The sequence below is a fragment of the Dasypus novemcinctus genome, chromosome 3, assembly GCF_030445035.2.
Source record: "Dasypus novemcinctus isolate mDasNov1 chromosome 3, mDasNov1.1.hap2, whole genome shotgun sequence".
In the NCBI taxonomy this organism is placed as follows: domain Eukaryota; kingdom Metazoa; phylum Chordata; class Mammalia; order Cingulata; family Dasypodidae; genus Dasypus; species Dasypus novemcinctus.
The window spans coordinates 136781519-136806341 of NC_080675.1; the positions used below are offsets into that span (position 1 = coordinate 136781519).

The 24823-nt window shown below is 38.1% G+C and overlaps 1 protein-coding gene across 11 annotated transcripts in view; it reads left to right on the plus strand.

Moving 5' to 3' along the window:
• The window catches only part of TLN2 (talin 2), a 476435-nt gene that overhangs the window by 276023 nt on the left and 175589 nt on the right, over positions 1-24823 (plus strand). For all 11 annotated transcript variants that reach the window (XM_058294297.2, XM_058294301.2, XM_058294305.1 and 8 more), the window contains 3 exons: positions 12579-12642; positions 13949-14053; positions 20383-20538. In XM_058294297.2, coding sequence (XP_058150280.1) covers positions 12579-12642; positions 13949-14053; positions 20383-20538 — 325 coding nt within the window. The remainder of the gene's footprint in view (positions 1-12578; positions 12643-13948; positions 14054-20382; positions 20539-24823) is intronic.

A 24823-nucleotide genomic window follows, 5' to 3' on the forward strand; every position in this document is an offset into this window, starting at 1 on the left:
CCTCTTAATTAAAACGAAACAGTGAGACCACATTATCCTTGATTTTAATTTGGGTAGTTGGGTTCTGTTTTCAGGGATAATATCCCTGGGCTGTCCCTGGTGACTGGCTAGACTGTGTTTTTCAGGCTTTATGTCTTTCCTCATCTAGCTCTCATATATACTATCTGCTTAAACAGTTCAGGATTATTAAAAAAAAAAAAAAAAGTGAGATGGCTGTATTTGTCACAGAGCCTGGTTGAAGATATGGGACAGGCAGATTTCAATCATGGAGTTTCTGAATGAGTTACCTTGAGGTGTGTTAATGAGAAAATTTCTTGAAAATTTATTTAGTGCTTTTGTTCAAAGTTGGTGTATAGGCATTTTTACAGGATTTTCTATAACTTTTCTTCAGACCCATAAATGATTTCTGCATTCAATAGCACCTTGATGAAGGTATTCATTTAGAATAAAGGAAATCAGCAATTGAAAAGTTTTCCTAGTTTTTAGAGATTGAATGATAATTTAATGCACCCCGTCTGCTCTACAGATGGGAAAATAGGTCCCAAGAGAGACAGAGACAAGGCACAGAACTGGTAAGAGCAAGAAGCCAGCAGAAAAGCCAGGTCTCCCAAATTGAGTCTGATGCACTTCACTTACATGATGGTTTTCTCAGGCCACCTCCAGACGGTGCCAGAAAGGGACATTTTATCAGAGGATGATTATCTAATAAGTATATACTTTATGCTCTCCTATATTTAGAAAATGCTTGCAGAAAACATGCTTTATGTTCTTTTACTCAAGGACCTCCTATGTGTATTCTGCTATGCCAGGTTTAGGGGAGACACAAGGGAGGTGATGTACTAATTCCTTGTCTCTTTGACAAATAAGCATATGAAATGTTAATTATGGGGCACCAAAGGGTCAAAATTTTAACCATGTTTTAAATGCAGGATGGTCTATTTAAGATGCCAAAAGTTTCAGTTTAGACTATGAGGCTACTATGAATTGTTTCTAGAAAGGCAGAAAGAGTACAGTGCAAGAAGCAATGTTGATCAAAGAGTTTGTTAAAATAGAAGGAAAATCTAAAGAATTAACTCTTTAAAAAGCAACAATAACAAAGTGTTTTACAATAACTAATTTTACAGCCCTTAAAGGCATGTAGAAAACGTCAAGTGATCGGAGTCAAAAAGCCTTCCTTGGGAAAAGATTAGAGATGCTGATAACCTTTAGACCTTAACTCAGATACACGTGATAAAAAAATTGAGGGTAGCCCTATGGGGTGTGTGTAATGTCCACTGAATAATTCTGAAAACTTCTTCATTTGTTTGAAAATTTTCATAAAATGTTGAGAAAAAAAGAGAAAGGTAGCCTGAAATCATAGAAATAGACTGTATAATAAAACCAGTAGAGGGGAATAAAATAGACGAATTGGTCAACACTTGACCAATAAAATAGTAGTGAGGATGGATTATGGAAAGAAACAGAAAATGTATGGTATACACATAAAGTACACAAAATAAGATAATAGAAATACATATTAGTCACCATAGCAAACATAAGCAAATCTAACTACCCTGTTAATAGGCAGAAGTTCTCATATTAGAATTTTTTTAAAACACAGCTATAGTTAATCTATGTAGAAGATTTAATTAACTTGATTGTAAAAGTGTAGAAATGCATAGGGTTGATGGTAACACATTATAGTGAGTAGAACTAACACAGCTGATCTATCAATGAGATTGTGGCTAAAACGTGTAGCCTAGGGATGTAAATGTCAATTGAAAGAAAGCTTGGGAATAATCTACGGACTGAATAACACAGTGAACTCAGAGGTGGATGAGAATTGTGGTTAATAGTTAAATGCAAGAATGTCCTTAGTGGATAGAACAGTTGTATGTCCCTATTGCAGGGGATGGGAATGTGTAGAAGCATGGGAAAAATACAGTTAATGTAACCTTTGGACTACAGTTAACAGAACTACTGTAATAGTCTTGCACCAGTGACAGAGATGTACTATATTAATAATAGATGGGTATGGAAAAAAATATGCCAAATGTACATTATGGACCATAGTTAGTGGCAATAGTTTGATGATATTATCTCATAATCTGTTAACTCATGTTCCAAATGGCAGATGTGTTGGTGAAGGGTGTTGTATGGGAATTCCACATATGTGCATCATTGTTTTATAAGTTCACAACTTCTGTAATAAAAATATATTTAAGAAAAAAAGTCTAGCTATAAAACATTTCTAAGAGACACAATTGAAAGTAAAAGCATGGAAAGTAATGTTCTGGGAAATTACTAGTAAAATCAAAGCTGGAGGAGATATTTTTAATATCACACAAATTAGACTTTAATGCAAATAAAGCACAAGTGGAGATAAAGAAGACCAGTATAAAGTAGAAGGAATAATTGACGAGGATGATGTAATAATCATAAACTTGTATGCACCTAACTACATTGTGTTGAAATATAAAGAGGAAAATAGAATTGCAAGGAGATTTCAGATATACAATTTTAGTGGAATTATTTAATATATCTCTCTCAGTGAGTGATTGAAAGAACAAAAAGATCAAAATAGGAGAAAGGAGATAATTTAAGAGAAATTAATGAAATAGAAGCCATAGAAAGGATCAACAAAACCAAAAGCAGTTCTTTCAGAAAAAGTAATAAAATATGTAAACCTTTCGCAAGTTTGATCAAGAAAAACTAAAAAAGTCATAAATAAACATTAGTAATGAAAATTGAACTTGTCTATAGATTAAGATTTTAAGCTAGAAAAAATGAAAACAGACAAAATGAATAATTAGAAAATTGAAATAGACTTATAATCTTTAGAGAAATTGATTTATTGTTTTAAAAATATAGCCATAAAATTTATGAAACAAAGCAAGAACAAAAACCTAGGCCCAGGTTATTTCAGAGAATAGAAAAGAATTAAATTGCCTTACTTTAATTTGGAAACTTGCAGAGCCATCATAACAAAATTGAATGTAGACTATATTTAAAAAATTTTAATGGTAGTTCATTCTAGCTTAGGACTATAGATGTTCTCTCCCATAAGTTAATAAAATATTAAATTCCATCATGACATATGTTTATGTATAATTATGTAAGTTAATAGCATTTCTTCTAGGGAAACAAGGTTCATTTATTCAACAATAATTCATTGAATGCTACTCTGTGGCATTGGGGTACACTGGTGGAAAGCATAGTCAAACATTCCTGCCCTCTTAGAACTTATAGTTTTTTCCAAGAGACAAACAGTAAGTAATAACAAGTAAAACAAAAAAATATATTAAATGATGACATAAGCCTAGATGAAAAATAAAGCACAAAAGGGGAATAGGAAGTATATGTGTTTTAGGGAGTGAAGAGGAATTTACCATTTTAAAAGGGATGACCAAGGAAAGCTTCATGGAAAAGATAATATTTGAGCTTTTCTGGTTTTAACATTAGAAAATGTATTAATTTAATTTACCCTGTTAGATTAAAAAAGAAAGATTATACAATTTTCTAAATCGTTGGAGAGAAGAATTAGGTGAAATTCAGTAATAATGCTTAAAGAGAGAAACAAACCTTGTGACACAAAGGTAATACATGGAAATTCTTCTTTAAAGGGTATTTATAGTAAATATCATGGTTTATGATTTCGTATTAGAAGCATTCCCGTTAATTTTAGGAAGTGGAGGTAAATGCCCATTATTAGTGCTTCTTGTCAACACAATAGTGGATGTCCTAACAAGTGCCCTAGAAAAGAAAAAGAAAAATATCATGTTTGAGAAAACAAAACTGCCATTAGCTGCAATTGATGATTAGCTACATAGATGGTCCAATTAATCTATAAACTGTTAGAACTAATAAGAGGTTAAGTAAGGTCTCTGGAATAAAGATCAATGACTATATAACAGCAAACTGTATGTCCCTATATTATAAACAATTAGAAAATGTAATTTGAAAAAAGAGATACCTTTTATAATAGTAACAAAAAGTATAATTTACCTAGGAATGAAGCTGTCTAAAGACTTCCAAGTTCTAACCAATAAAATGGTCACAGTTTATTGAAGAACATGCAAGAAGGTCTGAATAGATGGAGTGATTTGCTTTTAATGGATAAGCAGATTTCATGTGATAAAAAGCAGTTCCACCCAAAATTTTCAATAAAATCACTTCAATTCCAAGAAACATTCCACTTGCTCATCAAGTACTGGAAAAACTAATCGTAAAATTAATATGGATATCTCAATAAATCTGTTAAAAATTAATATGGATTAATCTAGTTTCAAAGCAGCCAAGGCTGACTGAAGAAACATGGAGGACTCATGCAATTATATATTACAATTTCTTACAAAGCTATAGTAATTAAAATACTATATGATTGATGTAGGTGATAGAGAAGTTTAGAAGTCTGATTAATCTGCTTTTATTAAAATTAAAATATTTACCTCCAAAACCTTATGCTTGGTGAAAGAAGTCAGAAACACAAGGTCACATATTGTATGAGTCCATTTAAATGAAATATCGAGAATAATTTATTTATAGAGAGAGTACAGATTGGTGGTTGCCAGGGGCTGGTAATTCAGGGGAATGGAGAAAACTGCTTAATGGGTGAGGGGTTTTACTTTGGAATGGAAACATTTTGAAACTAGATAGAGGTAGTGTTTATACAAAATTGTGAATATACCAAATGCCACTGAATTGTTCACTTTAAAATGGTTAATTTTATTGTGTGTGTTTCACCTTAATGAATTGTTGAAATTTTTAAAAAGGAAAGATATTAAAATATTTTTTAAGCAAAACACATCAATCAAGTTGAGTGAAGCTTCACACCAGAAGAAGAAATTTATATATTTGCAATGCATACTACCAAGAAAAAAATAATATCCAGAAGATATTAAAAAGAAAAAAAATCTCTAATCTTCAAAGAAAAGATCACTTTGGATATCAATAGGCACTCTAGAGAAGAAATTCAGTTGGCTTGTAAAGATATATAAAGATATTCAACCTAATTAGTAATTTGGAAAATGCAAAATAAAAAAGGATATTGTGTTTCATGTCAGTCAGATAGGCACAAAATTAAATGTATGAAAACCCTGGAATAATTTACAGATAGAACATTTCAGAATATGAAACATGATGTTTTTAGGTGCAAAGAAATGTGAGAACATTGTGGCAGATTAGACATGTTCTTAATCTTTATCTGCAGTCCTGTGGGTATGAACCTGTTGTAAATAGGACCTCTTGAAGATGTTATTTTTAGTTAAGGTGTGGCCAACTGAAGTAGGGTGGATCTTAATCAGGCCTTTTAAAGAGAAACTGTAAATTATGGAAGTAGGAAGTCAGCAGGAGCCCAGAAGAGAAAGGAGAAGACTTCCCTACGTGGCAGGAAATCCAAGGAACCCCAAGGATTGCTAGCAAGCCAGCATCAAAACATTAGCAACCTCAGCAGAAAGCATGGTCTTGTGGTTTGGACTTCTGGCTTCTGAAACTGAGAGCCAGTAACTGTTTAAGCCAACCCCTTGTATGGCATTTGTCATAGCAGCCTTGCAAACTAGGACATATTAAAATACACATGTAAAACTGACTTCTTAAAGTGACTTCCCTTAGGGAGGGAGAGAAGGATGGTATGAGACTTCAGTTAAATCTGTAATTTCTATTATTTTAAAAACAGGAAGAGGGGAAGCGATCATAAAGTGACAATGGCAGTGTGTTAACATGTATTTAACCTTGGTGGTAGGAATATAAATTAAAAGATACCCTTTTCTGTATATGTGTAATGTTTCACAATTAACATTTCTTTAAAAAGGAAACTGAAATAGACTGGAGTAAAAGCCTGTATTCACTGTTACAGGAAGAAATGGTCCAACGGTTGGGTGCAGGCAGGCTGAGAAAACTGTCATCCTTGATTAACAGAACCCCTTCTCATAGTGTAGTGTTGCTCCTTGGAAGTACTTTACTGAGAAAACAAAGCAACCCATGGTATGAAGCTCTTCTGGGGAAGAATTTAGAGTAGACTTTGAAATTTTCCCCCACAAACTCAAGATAATTCTACTGTCAGCAAGCAAAGCTTTTGACCTAGTAGGAGGTCTTAAGTCTGCTTTTCTCTTGGCAGCTGTTCAAACACATATTTCGATTCCTCATTTGGAGTTGGTCTTCTGTGTGCTTTTGTCAGCATAATTTGGCTGTGGATTTTCTGTTTTACAACCAACAATGAAGGAAGCATTTCAGCTTTTATTTTTCATCATCTCCATCTTACCTTCTCTTCCTCACCACCACCTGCTCACTAAATTAAAATACATAAAAGGCCATCCTTATGCCTGTCCCTGTACTTCTAAAAATTTCATTAGTTTTTAATTATGTGTGTGTATATATATATGTATGTATTTTATTATTTTGCACTGTTGTTTCTTTATTTACATCTGTCCTCTGTTCCTTCCAGGCAGGAGCTCGCTTATCTGTTCGGGCAGGTGATGCCATCTGTGGCACCTCCACTGTTTCCTCCAAGCAGCAGCCTTTGCTTCGTAGGGTTCGTGCCTACCTCCCCGGCTACTTTCAAGGTCTAAAAGTTTCAAACCAGGAACCTCTGAATTTATGTTTACCTAGAGGTGCCTCTTGTGTTCCTGGGTGGTGACCTGCCCTTAGAGTAAAGGTATTTGGATTCATTACCGATCATAGAACTACTGTTTGTGTGGCCGAGTTAGAAAGTCTCTTGCTGCTTCCATGCCTTTTTCACTCTTTCCAGTTCTTACCATCTAAGCATTTCCCTACTCAGCCAATGCTTTCTACTTTATTTCATTACGTAAGTTAAGCAGAACTTAACGCAGAGATTTTGAATTGTTGATCTTTGTGTCTTGATTCAAATCCAAGTGTGTCTCATGCCATAATTTGAGCTTTCAACGCCCTATGCCAATGGTTCTCAGAGTTTGGCACACATCAGAATAACCTAGAGGGCTTGTTAAAACACAGACTGTTGGGCCTCATCCCCTGGGCCTCTTCCATGGCCAGTCTGGGCTGAAGCCTGAAAATGGGCATTTCTAACAGGTTCCCAGGTGATGCTAATGCTGCTGGTCCTGGGACTGCACATTTGAGAACCTTATGTGATATCAAATTTAAAATGTTATTGTTAATAATTTGGTGATTGGACGGAAGAGTTGAATCCAGGAAACCTGGGCATTCCAGTGGCCTTTGGGTGTCTGTCTCTGCTGCACCTCTGCCTCTTTCCCCTCCATTCCCCACTCTCGCCTGGGTAGACACTTAATTGCATTATTTGTTTGTTTGTATTGATGATCCCATAAATAAGGGGCAATCCTTTTTTTTAAAAATTCCCATGACCAGTTCACACTCCTAGGTAGCAATCCTTTCTCCTGTTCAGGTGAAAAAGCCAGCTTCTAGAAGTGGTAGCTTGCCCATGTCATGCAGTTACTCGGTGACAGCTGTGGACAAAGGCAAGGCAGTTAACTTTACCCCACATCACAGCTGACTCCCCATGTATGTGTGCAGAAATTGCCAGACCTGAAAACATCTTCACAATTCCTCTTTTGGAATTACTTATAGAGGCAGCTTAAATTTTACATAGGAAAATGAGGTTTTAGCAAACATTTACATTTGAATCCAGACCTTCCCACAAAATGCGTTAATTATAACATTCCCTTTATTTGATGGATGGCTTCTAGGCCTTTCTAAAAAATCTGTTCTGTCACCATCATCATTTCTGCCATCCTCTGATTTGGGGTTTTTGTTGTTTCATTCCTCTCCTTGTCTCAAAGTTTTGAAGTTCTCATCGTAGGTGATGCTGTTTGACTGAAAGATGACGTGGAGGAGCCAAGGCTGTGTCTTGGCTAAGGGTGCAGTCTCTTGAGCTACAGGCAAAAGTTTGACTTGCTGACTGTGAACGTGACAAGTTACTTAGCAACATTGAGCTTCAGGTTCTTTGTATAAACTGGGGTAGTTTCTTCCTAGGGCTTTCATCAGAATTTTATTAATTTGCTTATGCATGTAAGGCACCTGAAACAGTGATTGACCTTCACTGAATGACAGCTATTGGTAATAGTGGAAACCCTCTATCATTGTATTTTAAACTGTTGGTTGGATAATCCGAAAAGTGAGTTAAAGTGTAGAATCATAACAAATTATATTCGGCTCTCTGAAACCAGTTACTTTAACTTTAACCTTAGCATTCATTTCACAATCTTTCCTTTCCTCCTTTTTTTCCCCACCGGAGATGTTATCAGTTTACAGAACAGTCATATATAAAATACAGGATTCCCATATACCACCTTATTTTTTAACAACTTGCATTAGTGTAAAACATTTGCTACAATTGATGAAAGCACATTTTTTGTAGATATAAGTTTAGTCCATGGATTTCCAGTCTTAGGATGCAGGGCCAACCTGTTTTCTTTGGGTGTGAGTCCCCTGCTTAGTGTTCTACATTGTCTTTCCTCCTGTATGAACCAGACTTATAATTCATCATTGATGAGAGATTATCTGAGGAAAAATATTTCTAAATTTTTGTGACTTTTTCTTTTCATTATTTTATAGCTGTCTCACATCTAATTTAGTGGTTTTTTGCAAATATTTACCTTTGGGAAGCATTCAGTGGCTTCCTTTCTGTACTAGTTTAGCAGTTTGTATGTCGGTAATTACTTAATCATAGGTGCGTAACAGTCACTATATACTGGAGAGGAAATGCAGCCCCCTCTTTGTAGGAATACTGTCTTGGCTGGAGCAGCTGTGGGGGCTTCCTAGAAAGGAGCGTCTTGGTTGCAAACTTTCAACCTCACGTGGATGTTGGGGAGGAAGAAGAGCATGGATTAGTCTGCTAACTTGGTGAAGTGGAGGCTATCATTATTCTTGCATTCAGAAAAGGTGATTTGTAAAAGGCTGGCAGTAGGGTTTTGAGGAGGAGTGAGGTCTAAATTCTTGCACTTGAGATGACTGTCCTTAAACTTTAAGATGGGTGTATTTAGAGAGGAAGTGGGAGGTACTTTGCACAGCCGGAGATTGCTTAAGTAGGAGAAAATTTTCCAATCAAGATCTGACAATCTGACCCACTTTCTCAGAGAAGTCTGACAGATTTCACTTGTACACATGTCCCAGATGTGCAGCAGCCTTCCAGACTCGGTTTTAGTAATCAAAACAACAACTGAGCTGGAACTGCTGTACTGCCGCCTGGCAGGCAGTGATGACAGGCTGCCTGCTCGCTCCTGCTTTGTGCTGACACCATGCACTTTGCTGATTTACTCACTTGCTGATATACCCCCCCCCCACACACACACACACTTGCATGTGCACATACTTTATATCTTAGAATACTTTAAAACAAACTTCCCTCTGCTCTAAAATCTACTTTTGAGAATACCTCTTGTATAAACTCCGGGAAGTTCTTTCATTAATTATTGAAGAGTGGATAGGAGGCAGATTTGGGTGGGTTGGTTTTGCAGATTTGGAATCCAGGGCACCTTGTCACAGCACAAGAGTTTCTTGCCATATGTGCCCAGCATATTCTACCCTGGCTTGGCCACTGGATACCACAATCAGAAGCTCTCTTAGTGCATAACCATTGTTCTGGGGTATTTGTCTTCGGGACATTTTGGGGGCATTTTTGGTAACCTCAGCTCGGTCTCTCTTTGTTAATGGCATAGGAGCTACTGTCCAAAGGCCCACAACAGCAGTCCATTCTTTGATATGTCTTCATGATCATTTTAAGTATGTTTCTGGGGAAAGCCTAAAATGGCTAGTGGTCAAGTGGACCACTCTTGGTTGGAAGCTAAAAGAGGCTCTCTGCTACTAAGTCCTGTGACCTCAGCTCCATTACTTTATCTGTGACTCAGCTTCCTCTTTTGTGATGTTGGTGCCTTCCAGTTCTCTAACTTTCACTCATTCATTTTTGTTCAGGAAGTTGCTTACGCATGGCTATAACATCTAATCTGTTGGCTAGGTATTTCTTAGATCCCCCCTGCTTGCCTGCCTTGGGGTCTCTTGATGAGAGTGTTCTGCTGGTGCTCAGATCCAATTCCAAAAAATTCCGTGATGAACTCACAACTTGTCTGCAGAATAGTTTGCAGATTGAACAGACATCCCTATTTGAGTCTTAATGGAGCCAGAACCTGAACCTTTCTCTACGCCTCCCCCACCTCTTTTTTGGTGCTGGAGTATTTTAAAGTAAATCCCAGACATCGTATTCTTTCTTCTATAAAAACTTCAGTATGTTTCTCTAACAGATTTTAAAAACTTAAAATAATTGTGAAAAAACCCACAGCTATACTGTGGCTTTGTAATAAGTTTTAGGAATGGGAGGTATAAACCCTCCAAGTTATTCAAGATGGCTTTGGCTGTTTAGGGCCCCTTACCCTTCCATATAAATTTTATGATTAGCTTTCCCATTTCTGCAAAGAAGGTTGATCACTTTGAGTAGAAATGACATCCTGACAATAGTCTTCCAATGTGTGTACATGAAATGCCCTTCCACTTATTTAGGTCTTTGATTTGTTTTAGCTGTGTTTTCTTTGTACAAGTCCTTTACATCCTGGGTTAGATTTTTTCCTAGGTATTTGATTCTTGTATTTGCTATTGTAAATGAATTTTTTTTCTTGATTCCTTGACTGTAGAGTATAACCCTAGCCCAAAGTAAAGAGGCTTCTTTGAGCCTTCCTGCACTTGCCTCTTATCTTGGACATGCTTGTGTGGCCCTAGGAATTTCCCTGTTATACTGTTCCAAATGTCTCCTCTTCCCTGGAAACAGTCTCCTCATGGTCCTGGCCCCTGCACTGTATGTCCATCACCTACCAGTCCCTTGCCCAGAGAGCATGACTTGACTCCTCTCCCACAGCGTTCCGTAGGAGAGTTCAGTGAGCTGCCCTCTCCACCAAGGGCAAATTCCAGGATGGCGAGTCCATCAGGCCACCACTAGACAGACTGCGCCAGACATAAATTCTCCCTGCACGTGTACAAGGGTCACTCTGTTCCATCTGGAACCAGGACCAGGGATCTGCATTGGAAGTGTGGGCTGTCTCCATTCTGAGCCAGTGAGGGGTGGTAGAGAGGCCAGCCGGTACCTCAAGACCTGCCACTTTTAAGTAGCCTTTTTCCTGGTTTGGTGCTTGCCCTATTACTGCAGTCCTTAAACTGTTTTCTGGAGGTTTGAGAAAGAAGGTTCTGCCACTTGTTGGTTGTTTACAGCTTCTTTGGGGGGTGAGCAGAGCTTTGAAGCATCTCACTTTATTTTTTTTTTATCAGGGTGGGGCCTCCAAATGCACTTTTTAAAAAGGATCTTTTGGATTTAGATTTAGTGCATTGCAGTCACTGTTCTTTGTGATGCTCAAATTGTCCCATTGCATGAAATTATATGATGTCTGGGATTTGCTTAAAAATCATCCAGGGAAGAGATGTGGATTGGGGAGTAGATGAGTCATGATTGATCCTGAGTTGATAATTTTTGAAGCTGGATAATGGGTTCATTATACTGTTCTCTCTTTTTTTATACAAAGTTTTAAAAACCATCCCCCACCCCCTTTTTTTTTTGCCAGTAGGGATTCCCTTGATATTGGTTTCAGATTCCTTCTAATAATTACTTTAATGCAAGGTACAAGAAGTCCCTAGAACATTTTATAAGTGCACTGCCTCAGACCTAGAACCATCCAATTCTCCAAGGCTCTCTGGTTCCTTTTAGTGGAAAATGGTATTTGAAGAACACATGGCCAAGGCACAGGGGGTGCTTTTTGCCACCAGATTGCCTTTGCTTCTAGACACAACTAGAAAACACATACTTTTCAGAGAAGGAAAAATGAATCAGGTGTTCAGGCCACTACTTCCAATTCAAATAAAAGTTTACAGGATTTTATTCAACTCTTTTCACTTTATGTTTACCTATTTTATGCTGAAAAATCTTAGTTTCTAACAACTAACAGAATTTCTCATTTACTTTGTCCTAGGTATATTATGTCCTATAATAATAGGATAATGTAATATCCTGATTTTATATTTTATATGTGGTATGTGTGTTAATATGTATATTTAGAGAAAAGGAAGAAGAGTGTTAGTTTTAAAATAGCGACATCAATATTTTTACTAACAAGTCACTCTGGTTCATTTTATCCTTAAAATGTGTCCCATTAGACATGTATAGTCAAAAAAAGTCATTTTCATAGTAACTTGAAATATATATTCTCCCTCTAGTTTTCTGCCACCTTCATATACTATTAAGTTCATTTGTTTCAGTTTGCTTTAGAATTTTAGGGGCTGCTTTTCCTACCTTTGAGATTTCATGTGGTTCCAAAATCAGAACTATAATACAAGGAATATTAGTTTCCTTCCTTGTTCCCTTCCTCCTTACTAAGCTTGTTGATTTTTCACTTTACAGTATATCCTGGAAAATTCTTCTTTAAATATGTTTGACCCTTTTTATCAGACTGGTTTTTATATTTGTGTCCCTATTTAAGTGCATTATAGGACATGGCAACCTGTTATTAATTATACCATAAAAGATTGGGAGAGTTAGTGACTTAACTGGGGGTTTTATGAAACATCTCTTTTCTTTGCTTCTCATCTTAGAATATGAGAAATGCCTTACCTTTTTTTCCCCCCCTTCTTCTCAGTCTAAAAGAATTCCTACCCAAAGAATACATCAAGCAGAGAGGAGCTGAAAAGAGAATATTTCAGGTATGGAAAATGTACAGAAATTTATTATTCTTCTCACTCTCTACCCTCATTTCTTAGTGAGAGGAGCCTTAGCACATGATAATTTTGTGCCCTGTGCATGTACTCGGCTTATATAATAAATGATTAGTGACTCAAGAGTAAAGAAGCTGACAGTTCTACTTTGGGCAGATTTATTATCTTAATCTGTACCTTTTTGCTAAAGGTTACTTAGCCCTTCTGAGAAAAATGTGCATGTATTTAATTTCAAAAGCCATTATCTAGTAGCATTGAAATAAGGTGATATACCATTAAAATGCACTGGGGAAGCATTTTGAAATAGCTTCTTTGTCCTGAGATTTGTTTCTTGAAGCTAGAATTTAGAAACTGGTGTCTTTTTTTCTTTCATCTATATTTCTTCTAAAAGTCCAAGAATTGTCCATCTCAGCAACCAGTAGAAAGCCCTATCAACTTGGCTGTGAAATTATCACTCTAGTGAATTCAAGATATTGAAGTCTTCTATGGTCTTGAAATATAAACATTAGTTGAAATATAAATTTCAAGTGTGCAAAACACATTTTTTTTCCCCAGTATTGTTCCAAGTGCTATGATATACAGGCATTTATATATATCCTGCTCTTTGGAAAAAGATAGGTTAGATGAAAGTTAGAATGACACCTCTCTTGAAAAGAACATTTTTTCTAGCTATGATTGAAAGTATTGGTTGTGAACCTTTTTGGGATGTGGAGGCCCTTAAAAATCTGATTATAGTTATGACCCTCTTCCTTCACGCTGCCCAGGCATGTGAATTGTTATATACAATTGCAAAATACATAGGGTATTTAGGCTCAAACTCTGTTTAAGAAGCAAAAGAATAGAATGTGGTTAGAGAATGGAAAGCTGAGGTTGAATCTGTGCAGAACTGATAAAAAGTTGTTTGGCAATAAATAGAAATAGTGGAAGTATACCACAAGTTTTGTAGTTAGTAGCACTAACAGATGGGTATGATAGTTTTGTGGGATTTTTTTTTTTTGAGTAATGAAAATGCCGTAGTATTGATTGAAATGATGGGTGCACAACTCTGTGATTACGCCAAATGCCATTGATTGTACACTTTAGATAAATTGCATGTTTTATGAAGAAGCCCTGCTTTAGCACTTTCTGTGCTGATCCTCAGTCAGGGTGGGATTCCCTTATCATGGAGGGGGCCCAGCACAGACCTTACTGATCCTTGTTAGCCACCAGATGCGCCGTGTGTAGTAACCACCTCTAGCCAAGGGCATCTGCTGGCAGAGCTATATTAACTCATCCTCTGCTATCACTCTTGCAGGAACACAAGAACTGTGGAGAGATGAGTGAAATAGAAGCCAAGGTGAAGTACGTCAAACTTGCCCGGTCCCTTCGGACATATGGTGTGTCCTTTTTCCTCGTGAAGGTGAGTTGGGTAAGATGGAGAAGGTGTTATGTCTGCCACGTGTTTATCTTTTGGTAAGGGATTTGCTGTTAAGTTCGATTTGTCATGCTTAGATCCCTAGCATGTGCAGATGTAGTCTCTGCGATTCTGGACATGAAGCACTTGAGCTGCAGGCTGGTGGGTGAGCCTGGGTGCCTGGAGGCCTCCTGGTGCCTGCAAGCCTCCAAATGCCTGTCTTGGCTTGGCTCACTGCCACCACTTTAAGTGACTAAAGGAATGAGTTCATTTTTACTTGTTATGACTTTCCCCTGAAAATGTTTTGCTTATGAATGTCAAGAGTCCACTGTACTAAGTGAAGACCAAACCAAATTCATGTTCTCAATATGGCACATAATTTGTGTATGGGTCTTTGGGATTTTTGTGACCTTTAAATCTGTGTTCACGGAAATTGTCTTCTTTTGTAAACTATTCAAAGGAAAGAGGTATATCTGTAATTCAACCTGTGAGCAAGCAGATGTATTCGTAAGCTAACGGATACACCCTCCCATTAGCTCCATTCCCCCTTTACTTTTCCCAACCTCACATGCTTTATTTTAGTCATCCAACTAATAGGTTTCATTTTTGGTTTCCACGTGCTTTGCTGTGACCCTGGACCTCCTTCCTCTTGTCCTTTGCCTAAGAGAAATTGCCACCATGTGGTGAAGTTCCTTGTGTGGCTTTCCTCAAAAGGGAGAAGAGGCAGCTTTGTTGCAGCGTCTTCCAGGGACTGAAGCTGCAACGGCAGAGATAGGGTGGCTTAAGGGAGTAATTTTCTTTACTCACAGTGGAAGAAAATTGCAAATGAAGGAAGTTTATACTCTACTCTAGAGTGTTTGGAGATCTGATGCTTCTCTTGATTCCACTTCTCATTGGAGCAAACAGCTTCATTTGGTGGCAAGGAGGAATAAAGATTTTACACTAAAGAGAGGTGTATGCTTCATGTTGATTAGTTATATCAGCCAAATCAGCTCTCGGTTTTGTAGCAGAAAATGCTAGAGTCCTTGCCAATGAAGAAAGCACACGTCATTCACTTGTTGTTAAGGAAAACAATTTAGAAGCTGACTCTTACATTTAGGGAGAATTTTAAACTGCCAGTGAATCTTGTTTTTCAGCTATTTAAAAATGTAGACTCATTCTTGGCTCTCAGGCTATAAAATAGATAGAGGGCTGAATTTAGTCCTTGGGGCACAGTATGCTGATCCCTGATACGTAGAGTATCTGTAAGTCATATAATTAGTACCTTGGGAACAGCATTGCACTGCAGTTTTCTCGTGGCTAAGAATATATGCTTCGACAGAGCAGCACACACAAGCCAGTGCTTTGGCCTGAGCCAGCATAGCACCCTAGTGAGCTCCGCTGGATTGTGTGGAGTACCCTTTGGGTTTAGGCCTCATTCAGATGAGGACCTAGAGCTAAAGCGTGCCAGAGCTTCCTAGCCCACTTGTATCCCACTCCCCGATTCTGAATCACAGATTTATGGTGCATGTGATGTAAGGATCAGCCAATCTCTACACATGTGAGAAGGGGCCATGGAAGAGCAAACTTGATCACAGCCAGCTGCCAGCGCTGAACCCACAGGAAAGGCTGAGCCGTGGTTGAAAGCGGAGGGACAGGCTTATGACAGATCCTGTGTCTCCTTGACGTGATGCATACATTCTCCTGCCTCTGAGTGACACAATGTATAGGCATTGTCAAAACAAAACCAACTTAATGAAGACCACCTCTAGAGAGGTTTCTCTGTGGCTGGCAGAATTGCAGCCACGGTCTCGTTTTATTCGTTTGTGTGTGAGAAAGACAGATCTGGATTAAAGCTTGCCTTAGACTGTTTTTTTTTCTACTGGAGATAAATGGTTGCTGGCTTGTGTATTTGAAGTTTGGAGTGGAGAGGTGTGAGGTGGAATGAGGTGCAGGCATAGGATGGAAGAGGGAGCCTTATTACCTTGTGAATCTCCTAAAAAGTGGGTTCTGCCACTGAGGGTCTGAGGCAGATCTCTGCACCAGGGAAGACCCTGTGCTGCTTACACGGATCTGAGTCATGCATGATTTTAACTTTCTCCAGCTGCTCTGCGTTTGTTGGTAGGAGCTGAAATAATGTTATTCCTTGACCAGGGGCTCTGCTACTACGTTTCAGTATTTTTTCAGTTCCTTAGATCCTTTTTCCCCCAACTGTGACTTTTTGATGGACTACCCACTTTATTTGCTTGTTGACTCTTCTCAAAGGAATACACAAATACATTGACACACACACTAGGTGTCTATATGTGGTGTGTGTACACCTCTCACAAGCTAGAATGATCTTGACAAGAGTTAGGGCAATCCTTCCAGATTCTGTGCTCCCTCCCTCCCTTCCTCACCCAGATCCCCTCACTGGGGAGAGGTGCAGATGAGAGAGGATGAGGGGAACAGCTGCAAACCATATTTTATTTCCAGTCGCCTTCCTGGGTCCCCAGCAGCTGGGCTTCCCCAACACTGTGCCACTAAATTAGCCGCCTACAACCTCTCAACCTAAATCCCTTGTGTAGCTCCTAAAGCCAAATTAGATTAGCTGCATAGTCCACCCTGTATTGATTTCACCCTTTGTGGAAATGGCCTCTTTTTAAAAAGAATCTGACTCTTCTCAGCATTTTCTGTTTTGTTTTTGTGGCCGGGGTCTTCACACTGTTTCATAAGGAATTGGAGGTCCTAAGAGTGCAGTTTTCCCCCTCTAGACTCCCGCGAGATTCCTGATACAATTAACAACACCTCTCCTGGGAGGATACTGGAGGTGTGCCGCGACCAACACATCTGAGGGCTTGTGACTTGCTCATGGGGGTGGGTTATTTTTATTTCCTCTGGTTATTTCCACCAGAAGCCAGGAAGCTGTGAACAGTATTTTTAAAGTCAGAAATTTTTAAGCTACTGTAATTTATATTCAAATAATGGGTCTACCATTCACTACCATCTGCCTTGGTCTAGTTTACCTCTTGGAGACTGGTTTCTTTGTTTGCAAAATAGATGTGGTGTGGGACGTGGCTGGGGCTCAATCAATTGGGCTCCCATCTACCGTATGGGAGGCCCTGAGTTTGCGTCCTGGGGCCTCCTTGTGAAGGCAGGCTCGCCTGCACACTGCAGAGAGCTGCCTGGCCCACAGACACCGTGGAGAGCCGACTCAGCTAAAAGGGAGACAAGCCAAAACACAGAAGAGCGCGCAGTGAATGGACACAGAGAGCAGACAGCAAGCAAGCAAGCCGCAAGGGGGAAGGGAAAATGAGAATAAAATAAGTACAGACACAGAAGAATGCACAGCGAATGGACACAGAGAGCAGACAGCATGCAAAAAGCCACAAGGGGGGGAAGGCTAAAAAAGAGTAGATGTGGTGATGGTGGATATGATGGGGATGCACCAAAGATTAAAGGGATAATTTATGAAATGTCTAGATCGCTCCTGGTGCCTGACCTATTTTATGTGGCTGTCCTCTGTGAGTGTGTGGATTTGTGTAGACACACCCACATATGGATACCTAGTGTGTGTGCCAATGTATATGTGTATTCCTCTGAGAATAGTGGTTTTGGCATTGCTAGGTTTCCTCCCAAGATTTCTATAAACCTTCAGCAAATATGGCAGGTATTGACATTTTGAAATTTTGTTTTTTGTTTTTTCCTGACAACAATAAAAATACATATTTATTAAGTGAAATTTTGGAAATAAGGACAAGCAGAAGAGAATAATACAAATCACACAAGATGATCATTTGACACCATTTTTTCATATAATGGAAAATTTTTTCGTATCATGCCTGTTCTTAAAATTTTATTTCACATAGGATCATTCTGTGTATACTGTTTACTGTTTTGTTATTTTATAATATATTGTGAATAATGAATTTCCATGAAACGAATTTTTTTTTTTGCGTTAAAGATTTATTTTATTTATTTCTCCCCACCCCCTTGTCATATTGCATTTGCTGTGTTTGCTTGTTGAAGGCACTGGGAACCAAACCCAGGACAAGGACCTCCAATGTGGAAGGGAGGCACCTAATTGCTCGATCCACCCTTGCCCCCTGATTTGTTGTGTCTCTCTTTATGTTTTCCTTGTGTCTCTTGTTAAGTCAGCTTGCTGCGCCTGCCCTTTGTGTCAGCTCACTGTCTTGCTCGTCTTCTTTAGAAGGCACCGGGAACTGAACTGGAACTTCCCATGTGGTAGGCGGGAGCTCAAATACTTGAGCCACATCCGCTTCCCCCAGTTGTTTTCTTATAATGACTGTTTTTTGTTTTAAAGAAATGCTTTATTTACTACATATTAAGCATGTGTTGTAAATGGACAAGATCTAAATAAATTTAAAAGCTTTCCAAATAACAAAGCACCTAAAAAATAAACTACTAGCATGTTTGAAAACAGAGAACTCAAACTTTTTTTAAAAAATTTATATAGTTCTTAACTCTAAAAAATTTTAAAATAAGGGTTCACATTTCAAGTTATAAATGTACCTCAACAGTGTACAAGAAATGGTTTTGAAACCACAGGAACAGACAGACCAAGATAGGAGGCTTCCTAATACTTAACTGGATATGGCACCAACATTTTCTTTTTAAGGTATTTGGTAGTTGCCATGTTAAGATAATTTTTTTTTTTCTTTTTTCTCTCCTCCCCTCCCCATTTTCTCCTCCCTCTCTCCTTCCTTACCTTTGCTCTTTTGCAAATAATTTATAGGCACATGCCAAGTACTGTTTAAAAACACCGAGTCAGATTCTCATCTAGTGAACCTCTGGGATAATCCTTCACTGGAAAGAGAGTACTCTTTTCACACAGTCAAGGGATGAGGATCTGATCCAAATTGAATTTTGTTGGATTACTCATTCTAACATGTTTGAATCTGAATGCAGCTTGCTAGGTTCATTATCAGCAACATTGCACAATTACTTTATGTCATTTAAGAACCGTAAAAAAAACTTAGGAATGTTAAAAGGCCTTACAATGTTCTCAAAAATTTTAAAGAATAGTTAAATGACTTTTGCTTAAATGTCTATGTATAATGCATAGTTACAGAGTAGTCTGTTTTTGGCTGTACCATAATTTAGTTATCAAATCTTCTATTTTGGAAAATTTTGGTTGTTTTTAGTTTTTTACTATGACAAGCTTTGGTTGAGCTTCCTTGTAGCATAATCTTTTTTTTTTTCCCCCTTTGAATAAGTTTCTATAAGTGAGCTGTTTCAAAGGCATGAACATTTTTAAGACTTCAAATAGATAATTGACACATTTTCTTCCTTCCATAAATATTTTGCCACTTAAAACTATCAGTAGTGGTCCTACTTCATACCTTCCTCAATCTGAATATTAATTAAAGAAAGACTTTGCTATTTTGTTTTTTCCCCCTGCTATTTTGTATAATTAAAATTTCACCCAAATTTCTGTTTATGTTCTTCATCATTTATTTTTATTGATTTATGTTCTTTACATATACAGTAATATCAAATCTTTTGCTATCATATTTGTAACAAATATTTATTCCCCAGTCATTGGCTTTCTTTTTTTTTTTTCTATTTGTTTTTTAGAGGTACCAAGGTCTGTGTATTTTGTAGTTAAAGCTATTAATATTTTATGGTTTCTTATTTTGCTGATTTTGCTAGAAATTCCACTTGTATATTCTTCCTAAATTATTAATCCATCTTGAATGTGTTTTGGTATGAATATAAGGCAGAGATCAGCTATTTTAAAAGGCACGGTTAGTGTTTCTTAACAAATTATTAAAACTAATCGTAAGAGATTTTTAAAGAATTAGTAGTTGTATAAAACAGAAAGAAACTAGGTGGGTATATATTTTAGAGATTTACAAAAAAGAGATTTACAAAAAATGAGAAGATTCTTGGTCAATTTTAAATAGTTAAAGTGTTATATTTAAATTCCACATCAACCCTCTTTTATTTCTGACTGAGTTGATCACTGGTTGTGATAACATTTGGGACCCACCTCAACTTCTTTTTCTCGGCTCAGTTTTGTCTTTTCTTGGCACTGTCTCTGTTTTTGGAGCAGCCTGCCTCCCTGAATGGCATTTCTTTCTAGGTCTTCCTAGAATGGCATTCTTTCCAGAAAGAACACTTTTTTGGTCTTCTGAGAGCTCTAGTTCAGCTTTTTCTGGTTATTTCCAAACTCCTTAATTTAGTGAGCTTTTCGTTTAGCCTTAAAACACTGGTTTTCCAATGACCCTGCCTGTTTTGAAACAATAGTATACATAGGTAAACTACAGGTAAAACATGGCAAAATTATTACTTCTTTTGGCAAAATCAGATGAATTAAAAGGAAGAGCAGTGACACTTGGTATCTCTTCTTTCAGGAAAAGATGAAAGGCAAAAACAAACTGGTGCCTCGCTTGCTGGGTATCACCAAGGACTCAGTGATGCGTGTGGATGAGAAGACCAAGGAAGTGCTGCAGGAATGGCCCCTCACGACAGTCAAGCGCTGGGCAGCCTCACCCAAGAGCTTCACGCTGGTAGGGACTGGTAGTGGGCAGTGAGGGGGCCAGCCTGGCCTTGGGAGCAGGAGAAAGGACATATCAAGCCCATTGGGTTTCCCAGGCCTTAGAAAGCCAGTGTAGAGAGGGGAAGATGGTGGAAATCCATTGGCCAGGAGGGGGACTAGTCCACAAGTGAGAGAGATGTCAGCAAGCCCAGGTTTATTCAGCCACTACTTCTTCCCTCATGCTCAAAGTCTGTCTTGGTTCATTAACTAGGAAGAAGCACCACACCAGAACAGTTCTCAGCATTCTCTATTCCTCATGACATCCCTAGTGTGCCCTGAAATAAACTTTATAATACTCTGAATCCCACACAAAGGCCTCCTCTATATCTCAGCCAAATAGGTGTAAGGAAGGGACCTTGGAGGGAGTAAATTAGTTGTCTAATTTGATCATTGATTGATGGGCTCTTGCAGTTAGAAGAAATCTTCAGGAATCACATTTTCTTTCCTCTTGTAGTCAGTAACCACTGCACCTGCATGATCAAAAAGATGGGCATTCATACTTAGAGACCTAAGTCCTCATCTTCCATTGTAGGAAGTCAATGGATAATGTCTAAGAAAGAAAAATTAAGAAATCAGTTTAAGTATGTTTTTTTAGAAATATTAGAGAAATTTGTACAAAAGTTAAAATGGTTGCCTTTGGAAGGATGGAAATTGAAGATGGGAATTGATAGGGAGAGCTGTGTTACTCATCTTGTAATACTGTTTGACTTTTTGAACTAGTTCCAAGTACTACTTTTTAAAAACAAAAATGTTCTTAAAAATAAGTAGCAAACAGTGATGAATCTCAGCACCTAACTCAAGCACAGAAGAAAATGAATGTCAATATTTTTATTAAAATATAAAGGTACATTAAAAAGTTTATCTATTCCAAGGCTTTATGTAATTTCTAAGTGCTTGGATATTTTCCTTTTATGTCTTTCTGTTACTGACATTTAGTTTGATTCCATTATTGTCAGGGACTATATATTCTGTATGATTTTAATTCTTCTAAATTTGTTCAGGTTTGTTTTATATCCCAGGATACGGTCATTGTCGATATTCAAATGTTCCATAAGTGCATGAAAAGAATGTGTATTCTGCTCTTGGGTGGAATATTCTATAAATGTCAATTAAATCCTGTATCCTTGTTGTTTTTCTCATCTAGTACTTCTGTCAGTTGTTAGAGAGAACTCCCCACCTATAACTGTGGATTTGTCTATTTCCCCTTTGAAGTCTTATCATTTTTTGCTTCATGTATTTTGAACTTCTGCTGTTTAGAGCATACACATATCTTCTTGATGGATAGATCATTTTATTGTTATGTAATGTTCCTCTTTTTCCTAGTAATTTTCTTTGCTCTGAAGTCTGCTTTATTAATAGAGCCACACCTGCTTTTTTTTTTTTTTATGGTGCTATGTGACATAATATATTTTTTTCCTCCTTTTACCTTCAACCTACCTATGCCATTTTGTTTGAAGTAAGTTTCTTATAGGCAGCATATAATTGAGTCTTGCTTTTTTAATCCACTTTGTCAATCTCTGCCTTGGAATAGGTATATCTAGATCATTTACATTTAGGGTAACTATTGATATGTTTGGGCTTATGTCTGCCATTTTATTGTTTGTTCCATTTTTCTTCCTCTTTTTTCTTGACTTTTTGTGGATTACTTGAACAATTTTTTAGAGTTCTATTTTGATTTATTTATAATGTTTTTGAGATATACAGCTTTGTAAAATTTTCTTAGTCATCATTCTAATTATTACCATTTATGTTCATAGCTTATTACAGCACTTTTATGTCAACTCTTACCTCTTTGAGTGAAGTTTAAGTCTCTTCACCCTCCCCACTTTTTGAATATAATTGTCTCAAGTATTTTCTCTATCAACATTGATTACCATATCAGATGGTATTATACCTTTTGCTTCAACCATAACATACTATTAAAGAGGCTCATGAGGTGAAGGTCCCAGCCTTCTTCTATTATCATTTGCTTTGTGTTTGGAGAGCTTCTTTCCTAGCTATGCTTTACGGATAGATTTGCCCATAGCAAATCCTTTTAGTATTCCTTTATCTGAGAATGTTTTTATTTCCTCTTCATTTGTGAAGGGTAGTTTTTCTGAATATAGGATTCACTTCTTTTCTTTCAGCTCTTGAAAAATATGCCACTTCTTTCTGGCCCCTCTGGTCTTAGATAAGAAATTTGCTGTCATTTGCTGTCTAATTGATGTTCTTATATAAATTATATGTCATTTTTCTGTGGCTGTTTTTTTTTGTTTTGTTTTGTTTTTTCCTTTATTTATTTTTTAATGTTACATTCAAAAAATATAAGAGGTTCCCACCCACCCTCCACCCCCCTCACCCCACTCTTCCCACATCAACAACCTCTCTCATCATTGGGGCACAGCCATTGCACTTGGTTAATACATTTGGGAGCACTGCTGCACCGCATGGACAACAGTTTACATTGTAGTCCACACTCTCCCTCAGTACACCCAGTGGGCCACGGCAGGGTATCTAATGTCCAGCATCTGTCCCTGCAATATCATTCAGGACAACCCCAAGTCCCGAAAATGTCCCCACATCACATCTCTTCTTCCCTCTTCCTGCCCTCAGCAACCACCTTGGCCATTTTCTCCGCATCAATGCTACAGTTTCTTCCATTACTACTCACAGCAGTTCCATAGTAGAATATCAGTAAGTCCACTCTAATCCATATCCTATTCCTCCATCATGTGGACCCTGGGATGGTGATGTCCACTCCACCTCTATATCGGGGGCTTAGATTCCACGTGGATGATGGGTGCAATTCTCCCACTTGCTGTTGTAGACACTCTCAGTTCCCTGTCCTTTTATATTTTAAACAATTTTCTCTAAAACGTGGCTAACTCCCTCACTTCCAAGTTTTGCTCAAATGTCAATTTCTTGATACATCTACAATGACCATTCCTACTTTAAAAGGACACCTCTCCTTCCTGCTCTATTTTTTCCCCCATACCATTCATGCCCTTCTCACATACTATATAATTTCCTTATTTGTTAGGTGTCTTGTCCCCTCACTAAAATATAAGTGCCAAGAAAGCAGGGGCCTGTGCTTGGTTCAAGGATGTACCTTCTCCCCAGAGCAGTGCCCATCAGTTGGGGGTAGATGTTCCGTGAATGTCGAACAACAGGGACCAAGCCTGGGCATGGGCCAAAGAGATTCCTGGGTGTCGAGGGCTGAATCTGGTCCTCCCAAAAGCTATGTTCAAGTCCTAACTCCCAGTCCCACGAATGTGTCCTGATTTGGAAATAGGTCTTTGAGGATGTGGTTAGTGAAGATGTGGCCACACTGGTTTCGGGTGAGCCCTGATCCCAGATGGCTGGGGCCCTTCCAAGGAGGGCCCTTCCAAGGACGGCCACGTGACGAGCGCTGCAGCTGTCTGTGGCTGTTTTTAAGATTTTTTTTTTTTTTTGGTCTTTGTCTTCAGTTTTCAGAAGTTCTGTTAAATTGTGTTAGTGTGGATTTCTCTGGGTATTTCGTATTTGGGCTTCTCTTTCTTGAATTTGTCAGTTTATATCTTTCATCATTTTGGGAAGGCTTTCGCCCATGAGGTCTTCAAATACGTTTTTAGTTTCTGTATCTTTTTCTTCTCTTGATTCTCTGACAAATGAATGTTATATCCTTTGTTATTATTCCATAAATCCCTGAGGTTCTGTTGTGGTTTTTTTTCCAGTCTGTTTTTTCTCTGTTATTCATACTGAGTAAATTCTATTAATATGGCTTCACATTCACTGATTCTATTCTCTGTCAACTATACTCTATGAATGAGTACATCTAGAAAGTTTTTCTAATGTTGCAAAAACCGGACTGCTGCCTGTGCAGATTGTGGAGCAGGAGCTGGGATTACCTGGGGCTTCGCTGCTTTGCTGCTGCTGGTGGATTGAACACCTGCCAACTGGGTTGTGGAGTGGGGCTTGGGGCATCCCAGTAAGTCACTTTTGGGTTTCCCTCTCCTGGTTCTTTGGCCCAAAACAGCAGGTGTTTCAGCCCATTGGAAGTTCTGGGTTTGAGGTCTCTTCAGCATCCAGTTTATATGGGAGCTGAAAGCCCTGAGAACTGCTCATATAGGGATTCCTCAAGTCCTATGTCCCCAGCTGTCTGTCACCTTATTTCCAGCTTTCAGAACCCTTTACCATTGTTTGTTGAATTATTTTGGGGGGTGTTTAGTTGTATTTAGAGGGGAGGACCAGGGAAAAGTTAGTCTCTGCTATCTTGTTCAGTGGTGGATCTCCTAGGC